This window comes from Thamnophis elegans, chromosome 4 (genome assembly GCF_009769535.1).
Source record: "Thamnophis elegans isolate rThaEle1 chromosome 4, rThaEle1.pri, whole genome shotgun sequence".
NCBI classification, from domain to species: Eukaryota; Metazoa; Chordata; class Lepidosauria; order Squamata; family Colubridae; genus Thamnophis; species Thamnophis elegans.
Window position 1 is genome coordinate 58,423,912 of NC_045544.1, and position 25,956 is coordinate 58,449,867.

Here is a 25,956-nt window from a genome sequence, read left to right on the forward strand (position 1 = left end):
AAAATATTGAATGAAGTATTTAATAGGGTGCATTTTTAAAATTCTTAAATACGGTGACATATAAATGCATTATTGGGTAAAACATGCACCCAAATGCATTAATATTCATTGTGAAAATAACTTCAGGTTTTTTTTATTTTTAAACTAAAACTTGGCTTTCAGGAAACAACCTTCAAAATTATCTCTGTAAAATGGATGGTGTTGTGGCTGCTGTAAATGGCAATACAGAAAGGAACAAAATGAACCTCAACTTACATTTTCCAAAGATATTTTTTTTAAAAATAATTTTTCTGTTTTGATATTATATAGTTTGGACTTCGGCAAAGGAGGATGCTTTCTAATCCCTATAAATAAACTGCATCTATTGATTAATTGGTTGTGTTTATTGTTAAAGACACAATTAAGAAAAATGTTAGATTTTTTCATCAAGTGCATGTTAAAGCTTGAGTATGTGTTCGTTGACATTTTCTCAGATTTCTGAGAGAATGTTGGCAAGAACCAGTGGAAATTTCAACTTGCACGGTAGAGATGGAGTGGAAAACCTTTCTATAAACATGAATCTTTCTTAGGTGGGCAAAAAAATGCCCTCTTGCAACACAAAGTGGAAGAATGTTTGGCAGTCAGGTCTTATCATCATAGCCCAACATGGTAATGAGGCTTCTATAAAATCTGCAACGGAACATCCTTGATGGATGAAATGCTCTGATGTTAGTTTGCCCTTGTTTTGAGTTCTAAAGTTAGACTTTTGTCCATTAATTGTTTTGGGTAAAGTCTTAGGGAACAATGTTAATTTTCTTCTAAAAGGACTTGAAGGAGAATGTCTAATAATTAATTTCGCTCAACACACTGGAATGTGCATTACTTAACACACAACATTATGCCCAGAGGTGTTATTCAGCAGGTTCAGACCAGTCCTGGAGAACCGGTAGTGGAAATTTTGAGTAGTTTGGAGAACCGGTAAATACGATCTCTGACTGGCCCTGCTCCCATCTTCTCCCTGCCTCCTGAGTCCCAGCTGATTGGGAGAAAATGGAGATTTTACAGTATCCTTCCCCTGCCATGCCCACCAAGCGACACCCACCAAGCAATGTCACTCCCACCAAGCCACGCCGACAGAACCGGTAGTAAAAAAATTGAATCCCATCTCTGATTATGTTTCTTCTTTCCCTCCACAACAGCAACCCTGTATTGTGAGTTGTACTAACTAGAAAACTTGTGGATATATATCCTTCATTCAGAATGAAAAACTACCAGACACAGACATGTAGAATTTCTGTTTTTGCTAGACGAATAAAAATATGTTGGATGTGCTCTTTGTTCACCTTTATTTCATTGTATCCAGCTTTTTCTCTTTTTCCCTGTTTCACTTGAAAATGAAAAAGAAATCTAAGTTCATATTTTAGTAGTTCATCTTACAGTGGTGATCCCATTCCAAAATGTTGCAAGGAATGAGTCATAATATAGGTTTGGATGGGGAGGATTAGAGTTAATCTCCCCTAAAAAAATCTCAGAACTTTAGCCAGGCAGTTGCCAGAACTGAAGACTGACTTGAAGAAGGAAAAAAGATAGATAGCATAAATGTAATTAATTCATGGACTGAAAGATCTATTATACTACCAACTTTGGGCCTAGTAACTAATAACAGGGAAGAAATTAATTTCACCCATTTTTAAACCTAATTTGAATTACTGTGACAAATGGAATATAATTATTCTTTGAATCATAAACTGATCCAAATATGTATGACTTTCCTTACTGTTTTGTTGACTTTGGAGTTGACAACTGGCTCAAAAATACGATGCAAAACATATATAGTAAGAAACATTGAATGCAAAAAATACATGCCAACAAAGCATGTATTGTTAGAGGTGAAATTTTGTGCTATTTAAAATTGCAGACAGGTGGAAATGGGATGTCACTGATTTATGAATTAATCCATACTTGATTGATACGAGTTGGTGATTACCTACTAAGAATGCCACAGGCCCTGTCACTTCCATTATTATTACAGTTGATCACACAATCAGCAAGATTTTTGGACTGGATTTTGCATTTTTGTCCATCTATTGAGTCTTTCTCAAGGATCTGGGATAGGCAGATGTTGCTTAATAATATTAAATGTATTGTCACAGGTTGTAAGCTCTTCCAAATAAAGCTGCCTGTTATAATTGATGGATGGTGGTTTGTCAATGCCTATAATGTTCAAGTGGTGCTCCAGAAGTTTTGGAATTGCATCTCAGGTGCCGGTTATTAGTACTAGCTTTGCTTATTTTGTCACAGTCGTTCTATTTCTATTTGCAGCTGTTTATGTTTTATGATCCCCCCCCCCAGTTCTTTCTATTCTCTTCTACTGTCTCCAGGTATTGCAATGTCTACTCTCCTGACTTTTTTTGTCTTTCTTATCAATAATTGTTAAGTGTGGGGTGTTGTGTAGCAGAAGCTTGTCTGTTTGAATTCTAAAGTCCCAAAGCATTTAGCTTCTTCATTTTTTCTTACTTCATCTATTTTGTTGTCCCCCAGTTCTTTCTTGCAGGCAAATTGTATTTCTTGCAGATATTCTAATGCACCATTGTTGCAACTTTGTCATGCTGTTGTTTATAGTCAGTTTGTATGATCTTTGTGCCGCAGTTAATTACTGTAGATTCTTTACTGTTAGGTAAGCTCCCCGTTGGGAGAACGAGTGTGTTCAGAGTAGCATTGTGAGAGTGGTGTTGGTTAGGGTGACCAGACGTACCGATTTCAGCGTGACAAGCACGCTCTATAACAATTTTTCCCGTGTCCCTCCGCCTTTTAAAAAAGTCCCGATTTTCTGGCTTCATGTTGAAAGCTCAGTGGATTTGCTTAAGAAATCCTAACCAGGGCAAGACAAAAGACACCCTGTCTAATCCCCCTCTCTCTCTCTGTCTCAGTACTTTCATTGAAGATATTAAAACGTTAAAGCAACAAAACGGACCTCCCCCCCCCATGCGCCGGTCGCGTTTACATCATTTTATAAGAAAAAAATGATCTAGTACCATAGAGCTGTAGGAAATGGCTAGAGAGGTCGCCAGTGTTACTTCCTGGATTTTCCGGAGGGGAGGGGCACGGAGGTTGGAGGATTCCAAAATGGTGGGAAAGTTTCTTTGAAAAATATCGACTTGGAGTTTCTGCCTGCTGGTAAGTGTGCTGGGTTTTTTTCTTTTATTTTTTTAATGCATTTTAAAATAATGTAGGTTTTTAAAAATGTGCAGCTGCTGTTTTTTTATTCAAAACAATATGTGATGTGCCATGGAAAAATCATTAAAAAAACCCCTGAAAGAACAAAAGGGTTTTTTAAGGGTATTTTCCTGATCAAAACTATAATTGTTTCTGCATGACATCCTTAATCACAAATAGCCAACTACACTTCATTCTAAATAGTTTTATTTCCTTTATTGTATGTGATTACTCAAGCCCAAAAACTGAGTTAATTGGATAAACTCAGCTCCACAATTTACTAAATATACAGTTACAGGAATTTCATGTATATATGCTGTCTCTTAGGGTTTATTGAACATAGGAGAATAATATGAGAGGGATTTGATGTAAAATAAGCTCTTTTAATGAATTCAAAATCAACCCAGCAGACAAGACATGGGAGTGAACATAATACACACTTTAACAATATTTTTTTTCTTTTAGCCATCAAATACTGCAGCAAGTGTGTCAGTAATAATAGCAAGACAGGCATAGGATTTTCCAGCCAGGTTAATTTTACTTTTTTATGGTTTTGATGTTGTATTTAATTTTATCTGTATTAGAAACTTATGAAGGCTGTGCAACATTTTGAGGTGATATAGAGTATGTAAAGGCATGAATACAGTAGAACCTCTGGTCACAACCATAATTTGTTCCATAACATTGGTCGCAAACTGATTTGGTCATGAATCAAACCTAATTTTGGAAATTTGGCGCTTACAAAAAAAATGGTGCAGAAGGGGAAATCAGCAGCGGGGGAGGAGGGGGGGAGAATGTGAATATTTTGGTCAGAAGCGTTCGTGACCAGAGATTCTACTGTATAACATCTTCACTTAAGACTTAAGATTTACTTAAGATATAACATCTTCATTTAAGATTCACTTAAGAACTGTGGCAAGAAAGGTGATATAGTGACCAAAGTTACAATGGCATTGAAAAAAGTGACTGATGACCATTTTTCACACTTAGCGACCATTTTCACACTTAGCAACCATTGCAGCATCCTCATGGTCACGCGATCAAAATTTTGATGTTTGGCAACAGATTCGTATTTATGATGGTTTCAGTGTCCTGGGGTTATATAATCGCCTTTTGACAAAGTCAAATGGGAAAACCAGATTCACTTATGTTACTAACTTATCAGCTGCATTTATTCACTTAAGAACTGTGGCAAGAAAGGTGATATAGTGACCAAAGTTACAATGGCATTGAAAAAAGTGACTGATGACCATTTTCACACTTAGTGACCATTGCAGCATCCTCATGGTCACGTGATCAAAATTCGGATGTTTGGCAACAGTTACAATTTATATTTGTAAATTGTAGTTATGTTGAAATAAAAAAAACATTACAATACTATTTTTGCGTTGTATGAAAATTTTTGTTGCTCCGTATAAAATTTTTAATCACCCCCCCCCCCCTCGGTCAAAGGTGTCCCTCTTTACCAATCTGAAAATCTGGTCACCTTAGTGTTGGTGAACACACAAACCAGCATACAGAGACACTGCAGTTTAAATAGACTTTTACTTTCGTGGAAATAAAGGTATCAGAGTCCATCAAACAATCCAAGTCATACACAGTTAAGACAGTCAGTCATCAATGTCTTTCAGTTAAGGGATAATCCAAATAACATAGTCCATAATCATACAAACAGTCTGGTACACAAAGTTTGCTAGTAGTTGCAAAACTTACAATAGCTCACGCTGATCACAATACGGCACTTCTAACAGGCAGCTTCCAAAACCCTCAGATCAGATCAGTATCTAACAGTGATTCTGGCTCCATCTTACGGCTGATTGAGGAAATAGCAATCAATCACATTTACAGCATGGTTTAAAGAAACAGGTGCAGCATTGTTACATGATTTATATATTGCTAACCCAACCGTTAGATTATATTCCTAACATTTATCATTATTATTTTCAGCTTCTTTGCAGAGGCAACATTTGCTGTGTGTTACTGTCTTCTCAATCCTGGCTTTCTATGCGTTTGTTCTTAAGGTTTAGTTTTGTGCAGCGAGAATTAGCCCCTCTGTCTCTTTCTTCAACTATCCTGCTCTTAGCTATTGCCAGGTCTTGTTCTTATCTGCTCTTCCTGCTAGTTTTTATACGTGTAACTGGCTATGTAATATTTCATTTTGCCATATGTTTTTTATTCATCATTTGGTCTTTCTTATAGATCAGCTTGGTTTCTTTGGTATTCAGTAAACCTTCATTTTCTGAATCATCTTCATGCTTTATATCACAAGACGACAAAACACAATTTTGTCCTGCGATGAAGGGTGGGAAAAATCAGAAAACCAGAAAGGACGTAGAGTGGTCCTTCTATGGTCTAAACCCATGATGGCAAACCTATGGCACACGTGCCACAGGTGGCACGTGGATCCCTCTCTGCGGAGACACGAGCCGTCGCCCTAGCTCAGCTCCACTGTACATGTGTGTGCACTTCTTGCTGGCCAGCTGATTTTAGGGTCTCTGCTGCGCATGCAGAAGACATTTTTGGTCGCAGGAGGTTGCAGGGAGGCCTGCTAGGCCCAAACAGGGTGCGGGGGGGCATGCACGGGGGCAGGGCACACAGGTATGTGTGTGTCATGTGCACATTGCATTATGGGTGTAGTGTACATGCACTGTTGCGGACACACACATGCTTTCAGCACACAACAACAAAAAGGTTAGTCATCACTGATCTAGGATCACCTTTACTGCTACACCTAATTGGCTCTGTGTTTCTCTATCCAAATTAATCTTTTCCTCATATAGCCCTCAGCGCTAGAACCTCTGAGATGCATCTAGGCCTTGCCTCTGAGCTTGAAATACACCTAGGAGAAGAAGATACTATTCCATAAAGAAGATCCACAAGCATCGGAGAGCATGCTCCTTCTTGGCTATAGGGCTAAAATCATAAAAAGATCATATTCTCAGGGAATGCCTGACAATATATATTTCTTTGTCTGATATGTCATTGGTGATTTGCAGCAGGAATCATGTGAATGGTGATGTTGGACTTCTAGCAGCTGTTATGAGCTGTTCTCCACATGTGATACCTTTATGAAGGTTTTCATAAGCATTCCCCACCCCTAGTGTTTGGTTTTAGCTACCAGTTTCCAAAATGAAAGTTTCCAAGATTCTTCAAGGGGAGATTTGAGAGTTATAAAACACTGCTTTTTTAATATACAAGATTAGCCTGCTTCTTAAAACAGATTATCTCATCTATTCTTGTGGAATTATTCTGCGTAGGCCTGTTCTACTGTATTCACTGCATTTAGTATTCACTGTATTTAAGAGGTTGCATCAGAAGTGGGTTGCTCCCTTTTCGGCCAAACTGGTAGTGGAATTTAGGCTTGGGTTGCAGAACCAGCAGCAACCCAGGCTGGCCACATCCCCAAACCGGTTCCCTGGTCGCCGCTGCCATTGTTGGCATGTTGTTTAGTAGTGCGTGCACATGCGCAGTTCACAGTAAATTGTTCTGTGCATATGTGAAGAACAATTTACATTGAATTGTGCATGTGCACGCAGCGGGCACAAAGCAAACTGGTAGTAAAAGCAGGAGCAGTCCACCTCTGAGTTGCATTAATACTGATATTCTACATTGTTTCTGATCTTCCTATCTTTCGCCACAGGTCTTCATTCTGTTTTGTTTACTTGTCACATCAAATATTTCTGCTTTTGAAAATGTGGTTGTCTCTGTGAGTCAAAAACGATTGGACGGTGGTTAGGTTGGCTTTCTAATTTGCTAGCTCTACAGTTTTTCCGAGTACTGGGTGATCTAAGAATCCATTGGATGAAATCCTCGAGCTGGCAGACCTTTGAATATAATGACTAAATAGCTGTGGTATGGCTGTTGAGTGATTTAGATTTTTAAGGAAGAAGGTATAATTGCTCTTTAAAAAAAACCTTTGGGAGAAACAGATGTACAAGTGTGGTTTATAAATAAAAGCTGGAATAAATTCCTTTTCTGTATAAATTAAGACATATTTTTTGACCCAGAATACCCTCAATGTAAACTGTGTTTGCTTTAGGCATGTACTGTATCTGCAGAGTAGTGGATGGATGGTGCTAGAGTAAGGTGACCAGACGTCCCAATTTCAGTGGGACAGTCACGCTTTATAACAATTTGTCCCGTTTCCCGGGGCATTTTTTAAAAGTCCCGATTTTCTGGCTTCATGTTGAAAGCCCAGTGGATTTGCTTAAGAAATCCTAACCGGGGCAAGACAAAAGACACCCTGTCTAACTAACCTCTCTCTCTCTGTCTAAGTACTTTCATTGAAGATATTAAGACTTTAAAGCAGGAAAACGGACCCCCCCCCCTGCGCCTGTTACCTCATTTTATAAGAAAAAATGACCAAGTACCATAGAGCTCCAGGAAATACTTGGCTAGAGAAGCCGCGAGTGTTACTTCCTGGATTTTCTGGAGGGGAAGGGCACGGAGGTTGGAGGTCGGCTCGTGTGGAAAAAAATGGTGGCAAAGTTTCTTTGAAAAATATTTCCCTGACTAATTTCATCATTTAATTTGCTCAGTTCTTTGTATTAACATCTACATCATTCTGGATTGACTTGCCTGCTTGTAAGTTAGTTGGGTTTTTGTTCTTTTCTTTTTTTAATGTATTTTAAAATAATATTTTATTCATTGTGCATAGGATTTTTTAAAAATTTTATTCTGTGTGGATTCTTTTTTTAAATTGTCTTAGACTATTTAAAAAAAGATTCTGTCCAAAACCATTTTTAAAAATTCTATGCACAATACTTTGAAATGTTTTACTTCAATTTATTCTGTGTGGATTCTTTTTTTAAATTGCCTTAGACTATTTAAAAAAAGATTCTATCCAAAGTACAAAATACCAGCTGCAGTTATTCACTTAAGAACAGTGGCAAGAAAGGTGGTATAGTGACCAAAGTTACAATGGCATTGAAAAAAGTGACTGATTACCATTTTTCACACTTAGCGACCATTTTCACACTTAGTGACCGTTGCAGCATCCTCATGGTCACATGATCAAAATGTTGATGTTTGGCAAGAGTTACAATTTATATTTGTAAATTGTAATTATGTTGAAATAAAAAAAATACAATACTATTTTTGCGTTATATGAAAATTTTTGTTGCTCCATATAAAATTTTTAATCAAGCCCCCCCCTTGCTGCCCCGGTCAAAGGTGTCCCTCTTTATCAATCTGAAAATCTGGTCACCTTATGCTAGAGATCTATAATGTGAATAGCCTTAGATTCCTATGTGATCCAGTGGAGATGTCTGCCAAGTGACCTTAAATTACTCTGGGTTGATCCATTTCTTCTGTCCTATGATTTTTCTTGTTTCAGCACATGTTTACTTAAGGGTACATGCCACTGCATACACTGGGGTTTGTGTTATGTAAAAATTCATAGCATTTCAGTTCTACATCATTCTCCTCTTCTCTCTTCCAACCTATCCTTTTATTAATATTGTGGTAACTTGCTCTGAAGCCAGTACAGGACAGAGGAAACATTGAATGTTGAGTAAAGAAATTCAGGTTCAAACCCCTGTTCAGTCATTTTAGAGTTATACGGGCCTCCAAACCAGGGGTGAAATCAACTTACTTTTGCTACCGGTTTGCAAATATGAGCACACTCCTGAGGTGACATTAGCCCTGATCCTGATCCAGAGTCACATTCATGACATAGATGGCTATAAAAATTTGATGAATAAACAAACTGGTGTCCTCTATAGTCTGGTCAATATGGCAAAAAAACAACAACCAAACACAACCCAAATACTGTATATATACAAACCCCCCATCATACTGGAATCCCAATTCTACTATAGAGACAACACTCAGGGTACAGTGCAGAACAGGTGACATTGTACCCTACTTCTCAGCTTAATATCTGTCTCTTGAGACAGCTGTTTTACTAATGATAGGAAAGATAGGATAGAAAGAGTGCTGGCATTTTTGAAATGTGGTATTGAAGGAGATTCCTGGGAATATCATGGATAGCCAAGAAAAATAAAGAAATGGATCATTGAAAAAGTCAACTCAGAGTTTGCACTCAAGGCACAAATAACCAGGCTGAAATTATCCTACTTTGGACATATTACGCCTTGTTCTCTACAGAAGTCTGTAATGCTGGAAAAGGTGGAAGAAAAGAAGATGGACTTGGTTACAGTGGTGATTGGAAGATCTAAAGGACCAAGTTAGGAATATATTGCCATGAAGAAAATCTGTGTTGCTAAGAATCAACACCAAATTATTGGCAGAGTACTGTGTTTTCATGTATACTTTCCCTGAATGCATGTTTTAAATTTTCAAATATTTTGGAAAGTTCTGAGTGTAGATTTCAGCTTATACTATGTACTTTCCAAGTTTCACATATTTAGTGGAATATTTTCCTAAAGATTCTGTTCAGCAAAATTTCTCTTCCATCATTATTTCTGGAAGCTCCTTCTAATTTCATTTCCTATGATTTACTGCTCTTTCCTCTTTCTTATGACAAAGACTTAAAGCCCAGGAGACGATGCAGGTCTGAGAGAGAGACAGAAACAAGTGGTTCTTCTCCGATCAATCAAGCAGCTTGTTCCATGGTTCATTGGACTGGGTAGGAATGCCATGTTTTAGATACCAGATTAGCAAGCAAATGCAACAGGCAGCAAATCTATGGGGAGGAATGTTGAATTTATATTTACCAACAAAGAAATAAAGGGAGACTAGTGTAGATCTATTTCAAGCTATTTAGCTCTCATCAGCTAGCTATATCCTTCTGGGATTTGAACCCGGGCTACTTACATATTAGGTAGATATATTAACCTCTAAGCCATGGGCTCTCCTTGCTTTGTTGGCTATACCAGGGGAGAGATTAAGGCTCTTAATCTTTCAACACAAAAATAGTAGTTTGTTGCGGAAACGACTGCCTGCAAAGGCTGCTGGATTGGGGCTGAAAGGCAAAAGCGGAAGCATTATGCTCCGCCCCATAATTGGGTAGACCAGGTTCCCCTGATAGACTGGTCTCACTGGAAAAAAAACACTTACAGGGAGGAATGCATATTAATACCCACTACTATACTGTAGTACACTTCATCTTTTCCCTTTTAAAAAGCCTCCAGAGAAAACTAGGATAGAGAAGCAAATCCTTTTCTACAGCCACATTTGTTTTAAATGGATTACTTTCCATATGGCTTTTTGGCTGCTGTAGTTTTCTTCATGCCCTCTGTCCCACGAAGAGTCTTTATACTAGTTCCAGTTGGAAAAGGGTGTCTGCAACTGGTGCAGAAGAAACTGATCGATTGCAGACTTCCTTCCTGCCAAACCAGACCAGCAGAAGTTGAATTAAATTATGTGGCCAGTAGCAATGTATTCAGTCTTTGTCAAGGATCAGTAATAAGTCTCATTTATTGCAAAGTGAAAACCAGGGAGTTATAGCAGGATATGAAAGCACCAAGCCCATAGAACCTTCAGATATGGCTATTTAATACCATAATGGAAGGTTGACCTAATAGAGTTGCCAGCAAAATTACTCTTCAAGAGGATTCACAGCTACTGCTATATCCAGGTGAGATATATATTATGAGCCACAGCATCTTTAAATTCATTTTCACTGGCAGATGGGCAGGTTTATTACAACATCTCTGTGGGTTTTTGGAGGAGTATCAAATGGACTGATATTTAACAATCTGCCTGTGGAACTCCAGTTTTCAAACTATGCATCAGATAAAAATCTTACATTTTTTCTTGTGTGCAGAAAAGTCAGTAATCACTTTTATGACTGATCTGCTTGCCAGCGACATGGATACAACAGTGGTTGAGCCACATGCCAAGAATGTAAAAAAAATAATATTAAGCTGCTTAATGTACACACAGATGGTTAACTGGATCCACGTGAATTGTACCCCCATGGGAGTTTCAGAATATTTGCTGGTGTGCTAAGGAGGGAGGGGATGTACGCATTCTTTTAGGCTTAAGAAGCATTTAGTTTTTTGTTATATTTTCCAGGAAAAATAGAGCTTTTCCACATGGAGCATTTATACCAATCTAGTATCACCTCTCTGCTGTTCTTTCCCATGATATCCTCCTTGGCAGCTGAGTTCAGCCCCATCTTCCTTGCTTTGTTCCAGGTACACAATATATGCACTGCAGTTTCATCAAATGAATCCTACAGTAGTGGGCCCCCCAACACCAGGGACTGGTTCCGTGGAGAGAGGATTCTTCATGGACCAGAGGGGGCGTGATTTTGTGTGTTACCTGAATCCCATGGATGAGAGTTTGCTTATTTGCATGGCCTGGTTTCTGGCATACTGCCGCTTGGTGCTGGTCCATGCACTTGTGATTGGAGATGGGGGCCATTGCTTTAGAGATTTGGTACTCCAGATCCTGTGCAAACAGTTTAAGGGATCGGGACAACCGGCATTCCTCCTTCTGCATACAGGTTAAAGCAGAGAAGAATAAAGATCATACTGACTATCTTAATAATTGCTTCATGACATCCAGAGGTTGAGGTCTGAAAGTAGGGATTTAAAGTTGGCTTGATGGATTCCGATTAAAAGCAACTGATAAAGCAAAGGTAAAGCAGGGAAGCTGTGCAAAGCATGTGGATTTTTGGTGGGAGAAGGAAGAATATGAGTAGCAGAAGGCAAACAAGATCTTGTATCGATGCCTAATTGGACAAATATGCCAAAGGAAGTGGACGCATGGCATAGGTTCTAAGTCAGAGTTCCCCTGCTTGGCAACTTGCTGGCTGGGGAATCCTGGGAGTTGAAGTCCACACGTCTTAAAGTTGTCATGGTTTGGGGACCCTCTTTTAAAGGAAAAGTAGCTTTACTGACTTTGGGACCTTTTAGGGCAAATGCAAAGATGCCATTGCATACACGTAACTGCTTTCCCACACCACACACTATAGGACTAACTGACGGCATAATCATACTCCAAGCATCTTTGTACCATTTTGATTTTCCTAGAGGGCCCTGTGTGATTAGCATTATGTAGTTGCAGATCATTGTAGAAAAATAAGAATAGTTTCTCCTGTGTAGCTTACCAAAGAGTAGTTCAAAGGATAATTGCCATGTATCTTCTTATTTAGGTAAGTGATCCTTCTTTGGCCTTATTTAATGACCAACAATTTCTGAGACATTATTTGATCTGCTTGAAGAGCACTTGAGACCAATCCTATGCCAGATGATTGCATGCCCTTCTCACAAGTCATGAAATTCACTTTCACTCAGTATTCTTGTCTTATTAAGGATCCCTTGAACTGTTCAGTACATCTAAAGAGCACATTTCTTTATGTGGGGCATTCAATGGTTTGTTCATTAAATTGGAGTTTAGATTGCTAGCCTTGGTAAGTGCTGTTCATTTTATCCAGTCCTGTTTTGTTTTTTTTAGTATATGGTTTTACGGTGAATTGGATGTATTTCTTTTAAATCAAGGGTGAACAATTATGGCCCCTTTACGACCTGTGGATTTCAACTCCCAGAATTCCTGAGCTAGCATGGTTGGCCACAGGTCATAAAGGGGCAATAGTTGCCCATCTTGTTTTACATAAATATGTGCATTTTTTTGTTTTTATCTGAATTTAACCCATCTTCAATGTTTAGGATTGCCTATAAATAGCCTTTAGTTGAATAACCTTTTCAGTTTAAAAAATATGTTTGTGTTCTTTTCTTTTCTCTGACTACACTACATATAACTTGCAATTTTCCTACCACCTCATTTACCATCACTACATGATTGAGCCCTTTCAACTTTGCTCCGCTATTGCAATATCTTAATGCTTGGATCTTGAATTCATTATATTGCCTCTTATTTCATCTCCATTATGTGTGCTACAGTTTGTGTCTATCTACTGGCGGTTAAAAGATTGCATGTCAAATCTTCTCATTAACAACCTGAGCTGCTGATGTTTTTTCTTCTTCAACTCATGTGGTTTATTTCTGTAGCTCAGCCAATTTAAATGCATGCCTTGACTCTCAATTGCTCTTTTTTGGCCTTTTCTCATTGTGGTTTTTCATCATCTGTACAATATTTCAACTAACAGTTTTATTATGGGAAGTAATGGTATATGGATCTATGCTTGGCAAATACTGAAAATGCAGCTAATGTATCTTGGGAGCTGTTGTAGATTACAGGCTCACCATATAAACGGTGTCTACTTAGATTGCCTTTAGTTACATTATACAATGTTCCTCAATGAACAAGTATGTGTTTTGTTGCTGTATAAGCATGTCGGCTCATTCTTACATATTTTGTAGCATATCAGAAATGTAGTTGGTTCTTTGATTGTTACATTGTGCCAAAAACATATTGGTGCATCTGGGTACCATTGGTTCCATCTGAGCATGCATGCTTATTTCATAGAGTAAGACATGTTGGAATGTTCCACATCAAATTATATTTATAAAATAACAATTTATTCTTCTTGGAGGAAAAATTACTCCTTTTCTACTGTTAATTCTTTGATATCTAAAAAGTCTTTAATTTCCTATTCTGAAAATCTGATTTTGTACCAGCTGATTTTTATCATCTTAACAGATCTTTAGCTTGGCTTATTTTCACCAGTTTCTTTTCAATGATTTGGTCATTTGGAAGTAACTGCTATTCTAGACTTATTCTAATGTTCTTTTCTACTTAAGGTAGCAAAATGTAACTGGACAGCTACAAAAACAAGCCTTTTGTCATGTGACAAATTAAAGCTAATTCATACTGTATTTTTCAGGACTCCCTTGAACTGATCTTGTCTTCTAGGAAAGAAGGGGCATGTTCATATAGCTTCCTTGGCACAATACAAAAATGGTTTGCCATTGTCTTCCTCTGTGATCGCTATTCCAGTTGTCCTCAGCAAATCCAATATCGACTCACAACTTTCTAATTTAGCTTGCATCTTGGGATTTCATATTGGTGGCGCAGAAGTTAGAATGCAATATTACAGGCTACTTGTGCTGACTGATGGCTGCCTGCAATTTGGCAGTTCAAATCTCACAGGCTCAAGGTTTACTCAGCCTTCCGAGGTTGGTAAAATGAGGACTCAGATTGTTGGGGGCAATATGCTGACTCTGTAAACCACATAGAGCTGTAAAGCATCGTGAAGCGATATATAAGTCTAAGTGCTATTGCTATTGCTATTCAGGAAACTAAGTACAAATTTAGCAGCAGAACAACCTCCTCCTCCTCTGAGATCTAAGATGGTTGACTAAACAGTGCCATCTCTATGACTACATATTTGAAATACATAAAACATACACTTTAGAATGCTATCCTAGGCACAATAATGGTTGGAAAACCTTGCAATAGGTTCCATACTCATGGAGAAAACATGTTTATTGAATAGAATAGAATAGAATAGAATAGAATAGAATAGAATAGAATAGAATTCTTTATTGGCCGTGTGATTGGACACATAAGGAATTTGTCTTTGATGTATATGCTCCCCGTATACATAAGGAGAATAAAATAAATTCATCAAAAATAAAAAGATACAACACTTAGTGATAGTCAAGGTTAATAATAAGCTATCAAATCGTATTAGGAAACAATTAAAAACAATATAAATTGAAAGATACAAGCAACATGGTTACAGTAATAAGTTGGAAGAGATAGATACTAGTAAGGGAGAGAAGAATAATAGTAATGCTGTCTTAGTAAATTATTTGACAATGTTGTGGGAATTAGTTGTTAAGCAGAGTGATGGCATTCGGGGAAAAACTGTCCTTGTGTCTAGTTGTTCTGGTGTGCAGTGTCCTATAGCATCATTTTGGGGGTAGAATGAAGTTGAATTTGGGGCAGCTGCTGTGAAATGCACACAAAATAAACAAAACACCTACTGTTCTGCCCCAGCGATCCAGATGGCTACCATATCCGTTATCCAGGTAGCTCTTCTTAGTTATCTAGGTAGCTCTTTTGTTCTTCAATATATTTCACCAGAATACATTTGTTGATAAAGAACAGAACAAGTGAATAAACAAGCTAAAACACAGTCTAAAAATTTGCAATATTTTTGTAGTGTCTCTATTGCCTAATTATCTGAATTTGGGATTGGGTGGGTGTGATTCAGTGTGACAAAGTAATATCTCATATGAACCTTCAAAAAAGATCTGTATGATATGTTGCATAGTAGATGCACAAAACTTTTTGTGTTGTATTTAGGGGAGACATCCCTAGGGTAGCTCTGATATGGACAGTTTGAAATCCCGGGCTTATCTAAAACTATGTCAAATAATTAAAATTTGCAGATTTCTAAGATGTTTAATAAGAAATAAGGCAAAAGTAATTACAATTGGAACTGGTTATGTCTAATATTTTATTTTATTGTATATCTTATTTTCATTACAGCAATGTAAAAATTGGCAATCATGCAGTTAATAGCAGGTCTTGTGTCTTCTAAGAGAAAATTCATGTGGAGATATGGGACCTTCCTGGGAATCTCTTTATTAGGGCCAATATAAATGGACCTGCTATCCCTGTAAAATGTACAGTGTAATAATTCATGTGAAATGTTTTTTCTTTGTGCCTACATAGGCAGGTGCATTTGATTTAATGGGATTGTAGAGTATTTGCCTTGCAATGTGAATTATAAGCTAATTGTGCCTGGCTTTAAAAAATGCAGTTCTGGGGAAAATAAGGGTCTGTAAATATTTTGTTTGTTGGCAAACACCCTGATTTATCCAATTTCTGCCATGGAGAGGCAGCTTGTTAATTTGTTAACACCATATCTTGTATTCCTTGGGTGAGCAGTTCTTTAGCTTTCTAGGAATATTAGGAATAGTGGACAAAACTCATATAATGCTAACACCTGGATGCACAGCCTGTTGCTTGGTGAAGGGAAATTATCTGTGAAAATTAAAGGGGTCAGTCCAGCTGAAAAAAAACCTGGATTTGCAACCAGGAGTTTATCCCTATCTTCCAGGCCCTTACCTGGACTTTGGACATTCATCTCTCAACTTTTAATTGGACATTGAAGTCCATTTGGTGTAGTGAGAACTCAAAAAAAATGTGTTTGCATTGATTCCAACACTTTTTCTTGGCATAAATTCTTACTTCTGCGCTGCAGAGGATTTGATTTCAGAGTTTGCTGCCACAGGGATTTCTACACCTTCATCTGTGTAAAAAAAAAAAAAGTTTAATAGCATTTGAGGATCTTAAGACTAACTGCACTACGCGATCTGTATTCCAGATGTCTTTGACGCCCTGAAGTATTTAAAAGCAGCAACCGACTCTATATTCTTTCCAGAGCAAACTTCTTGGCAAAAACCACCAGAATTATTAGTTTGGTTTGGTTAGCAATTTGGAAGATGATAGATAGATAGATAGATAGATAGATAGATAGATAGATAGATAGATAGATAGATAGATAGATGATAGATAGATAGATAGATGATAGATAGATGGATGATAGATAGATAGATATGATATAGATGATATAGATATAGAGATAGATAGATGATAGAAGAGAGAGAGAGAGATATTTCTCTATTTTCATTCAAAATCCCCATATTAGCAGTTCCTTTTTCAACAAATGAATAGTACAATTTTGTAAAGTTGGTCTTTCAGTGGACGCAGAAAGAATGCATCAGAGTAACTGTTTACTTGCGTGTTTGTGTGTTTTTTACATTTTTTTAAGAAAAGAAAGTGCCAAACAGACCTTTGAGAACACGCTTCCGTTCATCATCTGGCAGGTCGTCCATTCCATGGAGGCCATCCCATTCGGCAAACTCAAGCCCGCGGAGATACCCAGGTTATCGTCATGGATATTGGGAGAGCAACAGGAAACTGAGTTTTAAATCTATGCCAAAAGAAGAAAGAGCCCATTATGCTAAAAAAATAGGTGTGTGTCTATGTGAAAGTTTTTGACCATCTGCTTGTTGTTCTCACTGTTACGTTGTTTTATTTGTTATGAAAAAACCATTTAATCTCTCCTCCTTGATAATGCGTTTGATATTTCATTCACCAGAACAAATGATTATATTTACAAAAATACATTTTATAATCGATAACAAATGATTATATCATTGATTGTAGTAGTTCTAAACTGCAAAGAACAAAGTTGAGCCAGGGGTGGTATATATTTATCTTCCCTACCGGTTCGCAAATGTGACCGTGCACAAAAAATGGGCCTAAATGGGATGCCATAGAGCCGGGCGTGGGTCGGTGGAGCCACCCATGATTTCTGCTACCAGTTCGGGTGATCTGGTCCAAACCAGTAGAATACGACCTCTGAGTTAAGCCAAATTTCTTCCATGGCCACCAAGCAATAAAATAACAATTGTATCTTATAAAAAAGAGGAAATATGATGGGGTACTCAGAAAGGAAGGTGTTGGTAATAAAAGACTTGATTAAAATTGCAGTGACTTCAAAGAAGAGGTATTTTTGCAGTGTTAAAACTAAGTGGAACATTTGTAATCCAGGTTTATTCCACTTCTAACTTACGTCCATCAGAAATAAATGTTGGCATATATTGCTAGCTATTTATTAAATTCATTAATTAGTTGGGAGGGGTAGATGGCATTCATGTCATAAGAATTTAAATAAATAAAGCTTCAGGTGGGGCCTTTTTCTTTTCTTTACTTTTTTAAGTTTTATCTGGAGCTTCACTTCAGAATGCTGCCCCTAAAAATGATATGTGAGGATTTGACATTGTTTTACTCTTGCCGTGGAGACCCCTGCCCACAATAGCTGACAAAATTGGTATTAGTGCTTGGTCTGACTGCAGTTTTTGTCAAGGGCAATCAATCTCAATTCTTTGAAACAGAGGCTTTCATCCTCAGATGATTAGGAGACTGGAGACTAAAAAGAACGGTTGCAGGAACTGGGTATGTGTAGTTTAATGAAAAAAGGACTAGGGGAGACATGATAGCAGTGTTCCAATATCTCAGGGGTTGCCACAAAGAAGAGGGAGTCAAACTATTCTCCAAGGCACCCGAGTGTAGAACAAGAAGCAATGGGTGGAAGCTAATCAAGGAGAGAAGCAACTTAGAACTGAGGAGAAATTTCCTGACATTTAGAACAATTAATCAACTTGTCTCCAGAAGTTGTGAATGCTCCAACACTGGAAATTTTTAAGAAGATGTTGGATAACCATTTGTCTGAAGTGGTGTAGGGTTTCCTGCCTAGGCAGGGGGTTGGACTAGAAGACCTCCAAGATCCCTTCCAACTGTGTTGCTCTATTCTATTTTATCCTTAACAGGCCAAGCACTGTTGACATTTAATCTTTGCCATAATAAAAATATTGAATCGTGTATATGTTTTTTGTTGTGTGCAGCATCTGAATCAGTATATCTGGTTTCACCACATTCGAGGAACTTCCAAGGGCGGACTCAACCAGTACATCAGGCTGTATTAAGCAAGAGGAAAGTCCCAGGTAAGTTTGGAAATCGGTGTGCAAACTGGCAAGTCATATTATTATATAATTACTTTTTTTTTTTTTTGCTAGAAAGTGAAACTCAAGTTAGCACAAGGGAAGACAATCTAGTGACCTTGGAATATATTGGAATAATGACTCCCAAGAAATTCTCTGGGTTGCAGCCTCAGTTTCTCCGGCAAGCATCAATTAGAACAGCTGCTGCACAGTAGTTGGAAGTGGAAAATACTACAGGCAAAGGATAGCTCTGTTCACTTTGAGTGAAAAAAAATCTTTTGTCTTCAGAAATTTTGTAGCCTTCAAAGTCTCTTATAAACAGCCTTGATAGTTAAGCCAGGTGCTGTCTGGTTGTACTGACAAATACTTTCACTTTTGTTTTGCTTTTATCTCATATTGTTATATGGTAAATCATCCGGAGACTTTTATAGACTACTTGACTGAATAAACAAATAAATGTGTAAATAAATAAACATTTTTCTTAGAATCAGTCAAGTGCTGCCACAGCAATTTTTGGTAGTTTTAGGAAAAAAGGGAGGGAATTTGATATTTTTCTACTTTTGAAAGTTAAGGAGGAGGAGAAAAGCCAATTCGAACTCTTATTTTTTTTTCCTCATCTTGGATTCTTAGCCAATAGTCAGAATGCTGACTCTTTGTCTAGAAGAATTTGGAACTACTCCCTATCCCAGTGACTATGTAAGATTCTCCCTTTTTAAAATCAATTTCCATATTCATGTCCCAAACACTCATAAATCCCATTGTCTCATTTCAGAGGAAGATGAACTGGAAGAAACGAAAGACATTGCTGTTCGAGTCATGTCCTCTCACTCAGTACTGGTCACATGGACGGATCCGTCCAGTGAAAAGCAGAAAAGACCCATCTCCTCTAGGTACTAAGCATTATTTGGGCTCTTTAAATAGGCTTGCTATAGGTATGGCAATTCTAGCTTGTTACTTGAAGCTTTGGAAATCTAGCATGGTTGGATGATACTTTAAGGCAGTGGTTCCCAAAGTGGGGGGGTACTGTCCCCTGGGGGACTTAGGGGGGTGCTAAGAGGCAAGGGGTGTGGTAGAGGGATGCTAAGAGGCAAGGGGAGCAGCAGGGGGGTGCTAAGAGGCAAGGGACTAGATCACTAGATGAACTATAAGGTCCCTTCCAAGTCTGTCATGAGTTTGTAGGGTAGGAGGCGGGCAGGTGCCCGAGGCCACGGCTCTTATCCCCAAGAAGTGGACAATGCCCCCCAAGCCCTGTCCTTCCCTTTCCTGATGGCTCGCTTGGAGCAGTGGGTGCCGGGCTGGATGGCCAGCTGCGGCCCTTCCCCACGCAGTTCTTTCCTGCAGGCCATCCTGCTTCCTTGCCCAATTTATCTTTCTCTTCATTCGCTCCATAACAAGTGGAGGATTGTGCAGCCTGGGTTCCATCTCCTCCTGCCGCCTCTCCTGGCCAGCGGTGGGCGAAGCAGCAACTGCGCCAGATGCCCTTCGGGGACCGGACAAGCCTTGGCGCAGGGACCAGGAGGGCGGGGGGGGGAATGTGGTCCAAGGCTGACTTAGGACATGTGTCTCTTGGGGACACCTGATAGCAGTCTTCCATTATTTGAGGGCTGCCACAGAGAAGATGGAGTCAACCTGTTCTCCAAAGCAGGATAAGAAACAATGGATGGAAACTAATCATGGAGAGAAGCAACCTAGAACTAAGGAGAAACTTCCTAATAGTGAGGACAAATAATCAGTGGCACAGAAGTTGCCTCCAGAGGTTGTGGGTGCTCCATCACTGGAGGCTTCAAGAAGAGACCAGATAGCCACTTGTCTGAAATTGTATAGGATTGCTCCTGATTGAGCAGGGGTTGGACTAGAAGACCTCCAAGGTCTCTTCCAGCTCTATTCTGATTAAGTAATTGAGGTCTCTGGCTGCTGCTATGCTGCTCCTTCCCTTCCTAGAATCTTGATCATTTGCTGCTTCATACAGAAGTTCATTGGCTATCAAAAGGCAACTGTGTGAGATGTTTTTACAATCTTTTTAATACGGTTGTGGAGTTTTTTGAAGACAAGAATGCTTTGCTCAGTGGTGAACTCAAAGAGATCAGGCATGACATTGCTTATTTATCAGAACTATTTACAAAGTTTAATGAAGTGAATTTGCAGTTGCAAGGAAATGAGGTCAATCTTATGAAGGCCAAATTTGTCATCTCTATGTTTATTTCAAAGTTAACTCTATTCAAGAGCAATATAGGCCATCACCAGCTATACCAATTTCCGAGCTTGTCTGAGCTAGAAGAGAAAGGTGGGATACAAGATGATGATTTTCACGTTTTTTGTGACCATTTGGACATGCTGCATAAAGATATGTGTGAGCGATATCAGGATCTTCTTTTGATGGAAATTCCAGATTGGGTGATAAATCCATTTTCAGATACTGAGGAAGATGGGGTAGTGGAGGAACATCTCATAGAGCTGCAAAATGACATTGAGCTGAAGCCAAAGTTTAAGAAATCGTACTAAGAGTTTTGGTTACAGAAAGAAAATTCTGATTGCAATCCTGCACTATGGAGAGTGGTTAAGAAGCTCCTTGTTGCATTTCCAACATCATATTTGGTGGAACGTGGCTTCAGTGTGGTCATCCAACTTCTCTCCAAGCAAAGAAATTGACTCCAGATTACTGAACGTGGTGATTTAAGACTCCTGCTAAGTGACCTAAAACCAGACATTGGGAAACTGGTATCACTTCATCAAGCCCATCCATCACATTAAGAATTTACTGAACAGTGAAGTTACTAAATTTTATTGAGTTTACTAAGTTACTAGTTACTAAGGTTCTTGATAAATGACTATCAGACTTTGAAAACTTGGTATCACTGGATGATGTTCAACAATTTTGTTGAATTAACATTAACTAAAAAGGTTTTTAAATTGTATTTTGAATAAATGTGCAATTAATTGTTACAGTTTTGAATTGTATTGTTACTATCTTCCTTCCATCGTGCAAACCGCCCAGTCATATGACCCCCCCCCCAGCCACGCCAATCAAGCCATGCCCACAGAACTGGTAGTAAATTCTACCACTGGGTGGGGACACTGAGGATTAATTTGTAGCACCAAGGGGGCAGTGGACTGAAAAAGTTTGGGAACCACTGCTTTAAGGAAAAAGAAATCTGACTGATTTGTTGCCCCTTAACCATAAAGCCAATATGACTTTACAGTCCTGATGTCATATTCAATATACCTACAGTAATTGGGTGTCTAAACTCCATTGTGAAGTTTTTGGCAGTTGTCTCAAACTGGAAGTATTTCTTCCATGCAAAGACACTTGTAAAGCATTCTTTAACAAGATTTGTTGAGTTGAAAGGGGTAGACTTGCAAGAACTTCAGCAAGTCAACAGTAATTTGAAATTATTATCTTTTAAAAAATGTTTTTATTTATACATTTTCTTTAATATATATGTTTAAAATTTAAATACTTAAATAATAAATATAAATAATAAGTATATAAATGATAAATAATTAATAAATAAGGGCTACCTCGCTATTTGGAAATTCTATATTTATCGGACTTGAACATTCTGATTCTACAAAAAACCACCCTACTTGGAACAGCTTATATCTTCCGATGTTACCTTAACAGTTCTTAGGTCCTTGGTTAGGACTCAAGCTGTTGAGCTACCAACTAGCCCCAAACGCTGCGAATCTCACCAAAGATTATCATCATCATCATCATCATCATCATCATCATCATCATCATCATCATCTTTACTTGTATATAATAGTATTCTTTCAACTTTTAATTTCTACTTTTACTATCTAACCAGTGGTAGAACAAATCCCAAGTTTAAAAATATTTTGTGTCTTCTGTATCCTTTATCTTTAATGTTAACCTATCAATTTCCACACAATCTAATATTTTTTTATTATATTTTGTCTGAAGGAATTTCCTCATTTTTCTAATGTTGTGCAAATACAATTCTCGCTGCCGTCAAAACATGCAATATTAGATATTAAATATTTTATTATATTTTTATTATTAACTTTTTAAAATATTTAATATTTTATTATATTTTTATCAGAAAATACCTAACAAAAATAGTTCTGGTTTTAAACGTATATTTGCTTTATCATTTTCTCTCACCATGTATATATCTTCATCCAATTTTTTTTTTGTCTTTGGGCAAGTCCACCATATATAATAGTATGAATCCAGTATCTAGGCCAGCACACATGTGTAAAAACATGTTTGCCAAATATTGGTGTCAGGGTTCCAAATAGCACACCCAGTGTTCTCGAGTTGACAGTTGGAAATGAAATCATTATCTTCTAGTATATTAAGTTGCAGTCATGTAGACTCTCTTAGTTTAAGGTGAGCAGATTTTCAGATTGGTAAAGAAGGACACCTTTGACGCGGGGGGCTTGATTAAAATTTTTATACGGAGCAACAAAAATTTTCATACAATGTAAAAATAGTATTGTAATTTTTTTTTATTTCAACGTAAGTACAATTTACAAATATAAATTGTAACTTTTGCCAAACATCAAAATTTTGATCACATGACCATGAGGATGCTGCAATGGTCGCTAAGTTTGAAAATGGTCGCTGTGTGTGAAAAATAGTCATCAGTCACTTTTTTCAATGCCATTGTAACTTTGGTCACTAAAATTATACCACCTTTCTTCCCACAGTTCTTAAATGAATAACTGCAGCTGGTATTTTGTATTTTGGATAGAATCTTTTTTAAAATAGTCTAAGACAATTTAAAAAAAGAATCCACACAGAATAAATTGAAGTAAAACATTTCAAACTATTCCACACAGAATAAATTGAAGTAAAACTATTTTTAAAAATTCTATGCACAATATATTTCAAAGTATTTCAAAGTATTGTGCATAGAATTTTTTAAAATGGTTTCACTTCAATTTATTTTGGATATAGTCTAAGACAATTTAAAAAAAGAATCCACACAGAATAAAAAATCCTATGCACAATAAATAAAATATTATTTTAAAATACATTAAAAATAAAAGAAAAAAACCCAGCTCACTTACCAGCAGGCAGGCACTCCACGTCGATCCAGAATGATGTAGATGTTAATACAAAGAACTCAGCAAATTAAAATGGTGAAATTAGTCCCAGGGAAATATTTTTCAAAGAAACTTTGCCATCATTTTCCCCACATGAGCTGATCTCCAACCTCCGTGCCCCTCCCCTCTGGGAAATCCAGGAAGGAACAGTCGCTACTTCTCTAGCCAAAGTATTTCCTGGAGCTCTATGGTACTGGGTCATCTTTTCTTATAAAAGGAGGTAAAAGGGGCGGGGTTTTTTCCGTTTTCTTGCTTTAACGTTTTAATATCTTCAATGAAAGTACTGAGACATAGAGAGAGGTTAGACAGAGTGTCTTTTGTCTTGCCCCAGTTATGATTTCTTAAGCAAATCCACTGGGCTTTCAACATGAAGCCAGAAAATCAGGACTTTTTAAAAATGCCCCGGGACATGGGACAAATTGTTAGAAATTGTGACTGTCCCGCCAAAATTGGGACGTCTGGTCACCTTATCTTAGTTTCTCTTTAACTACTTACTATGAACCTGTGAACAGACATTTTTTCACTAATGGAAAAATCTGCAGCTGGCTGTTTACAAAGCCAATCCCTTGTTGGATGGCTTTAATGTGAGGTTCAATAGGTATTAAACTGAGTTTCATTCTGAGATTATTCACATCCTGAATATTCAAGAGTTGCTATCCCTGAAGAATTTGCCAAGTTCTTCAAAGGTTGGGTGCCAGGCCTGGAAGCCATCTTTTGCATTGGGCCTTCAGGCCTGCCACGTTTAGTCTGTGGGAAAGAGGAGAGATTATATGGAGTATGGGGGATATATATAGTCATAATAACATTCCTTTCTCAGAGAGTCAAGGACATTTGCCCTGCACTTGGAGTGGTGTGACTGGGAGGCATCTCCAGTTGGGACAGGGCCTCATTGGACCATGTGCTGGACATGGGGGTGCTGGGCAGGGACTTTAACTTTCAATTGGGTGGGGGAAATCTGGAAGCTTTCAGATTCGCCAATATGACAAACAAATCTGGAAGCTCCCAGATGTGCCAATATGACAAACTCTAATAAAATGGAACTTGGAGGGAACTCAAGCCTCGGAGTCTTCTTTCATTAGGGGTGTTACTTGGAACCCTGACATTGGGTGCATTGTGTATGTAAAGTTGTGATATTTGAACCCTTGCTATTGTGCTTTATTTTTCATGATTCTGGTTAATCCTGCATCCTTCTTTCACATTATTTCTAGGCAGTACACTGTCCGTTACAGAGAGAAAGGGGAATCGGCAAGGTGGGATTACAAACAAGTATCCAACAAGAGGGTCTTGGTGGACAAACTAATTCCAGACACTATGTATGAATTTGCAGTTAAAATCTCACAAGGAGAAAGGGAGGGCAAGTGGAGTGTTTCAGTTTACCAAAGAACCCCAGAAGCTGGTATGTACTAAGCGTTAATCCAAATGGTTGCCTGTAAATCTTTTCTGGTATAGTAAAGTTCCAGTCCAAAAAACAAATAAAACCATCATGTTAAGGTAGTTTTCTTAGCAACAATATGAACAAGATTTGCCATTACTTCTCCCAGGATGGAGTTCTACTTTCTCAGTCTGGCATACAAGCTCAGCCTCTGCTTAGCCTCTGTTTTAAGATCAACCAAAGTTGGCTACCTAGTTGGGCAAAGCAGGCATACTGCTTTACATGATGTCAGCTTGCTTTTAATTTTCTTCATCTTTAACCAATAGAGCTGCTCCAGTCATTTCTCCACGAAAATAGCATTCTTGGGCCTTTCATTGGCTATCCGTCTGTCCTATCCACTGAGATGCATGGATGGCTTTAGAAAGTCTTGGAATTATTTACACTATACTGTAAAAGTGTGGCTTGGAAAGCAAGCAGTGAAATAAATGGGAGTCCACCATCTATTCTGCTTATTTCAGAGTCCCCAGCATTTTGCAAATGGTGGGCATGTATGGAAATTGAAGGATATGTTGTGGAATGTGGATGTTGTAAATAACCACCAGAGGGATGCTTACTGTCTCACTGAATACCTGCTGCATCGTGTTTATAGTCTTGTTGCAGAGCCTCATTTCATTAGAATGCTGTTTGCCACCCATCAGCCCCAGTCCATCAGAAAGTCCCCTAGTCTTTAGCTAGTGTCCTATTCCTGGCACAAGGGCACATTTCCAAATAAAAAGCAGTAGGTTGAAGAAGCCCTCCATCACTTTTGTTTTCTCAGAAGAGTGGTGTGCTCTCTTCAGAGTCCAGAGGAATTTCTGGAAATAAAAAATTATGGAGGCATATATTTAGAAATGAAGCATCTATGTGAAGAAAGATGTGAAACAGGAAGCCTATTGGACATTAAAGGAAGTGTTTGTTTATGAGTCTCCTTCCTTCCTTTCTTTCTTT

At 38.1% G+C, this 25,956-nt stretch overlaps 1 protein-coding gene across 2 annotated transcripts in view; it reads left to right on the plus strand.

The window, feature by feature from the left end:
- Positions 1–25,956, plus strand: part of FNDC1 (fibronectin type III domain containing 1) — an 80,734-nt gene that overhangs the window by 10,940 nt on the left and 43,838 nt on the right. For both annotated transcript variants that reach the window (XM_032216735.1, XM_032216736.1), the window contains exons 2-5: positions 16,793–16,996; positions 18,432–18,530; positions 19,300–19,417; positions 24,806–24,993. In XM_032216735.1, coding sequence (XP_032072626.1) covers positions 16,793–16,996; positions 18,432–18,530; positions 19,300–19,417; positions 24,806–24,993 — 609 coding nt within the window. The remainder of the gene's footprint in view (positions 1–16,792; positions 16,997–18,431; positions 18,531–19,299; positions 19,418–24,805; positions 24,994–25,956) is intronic.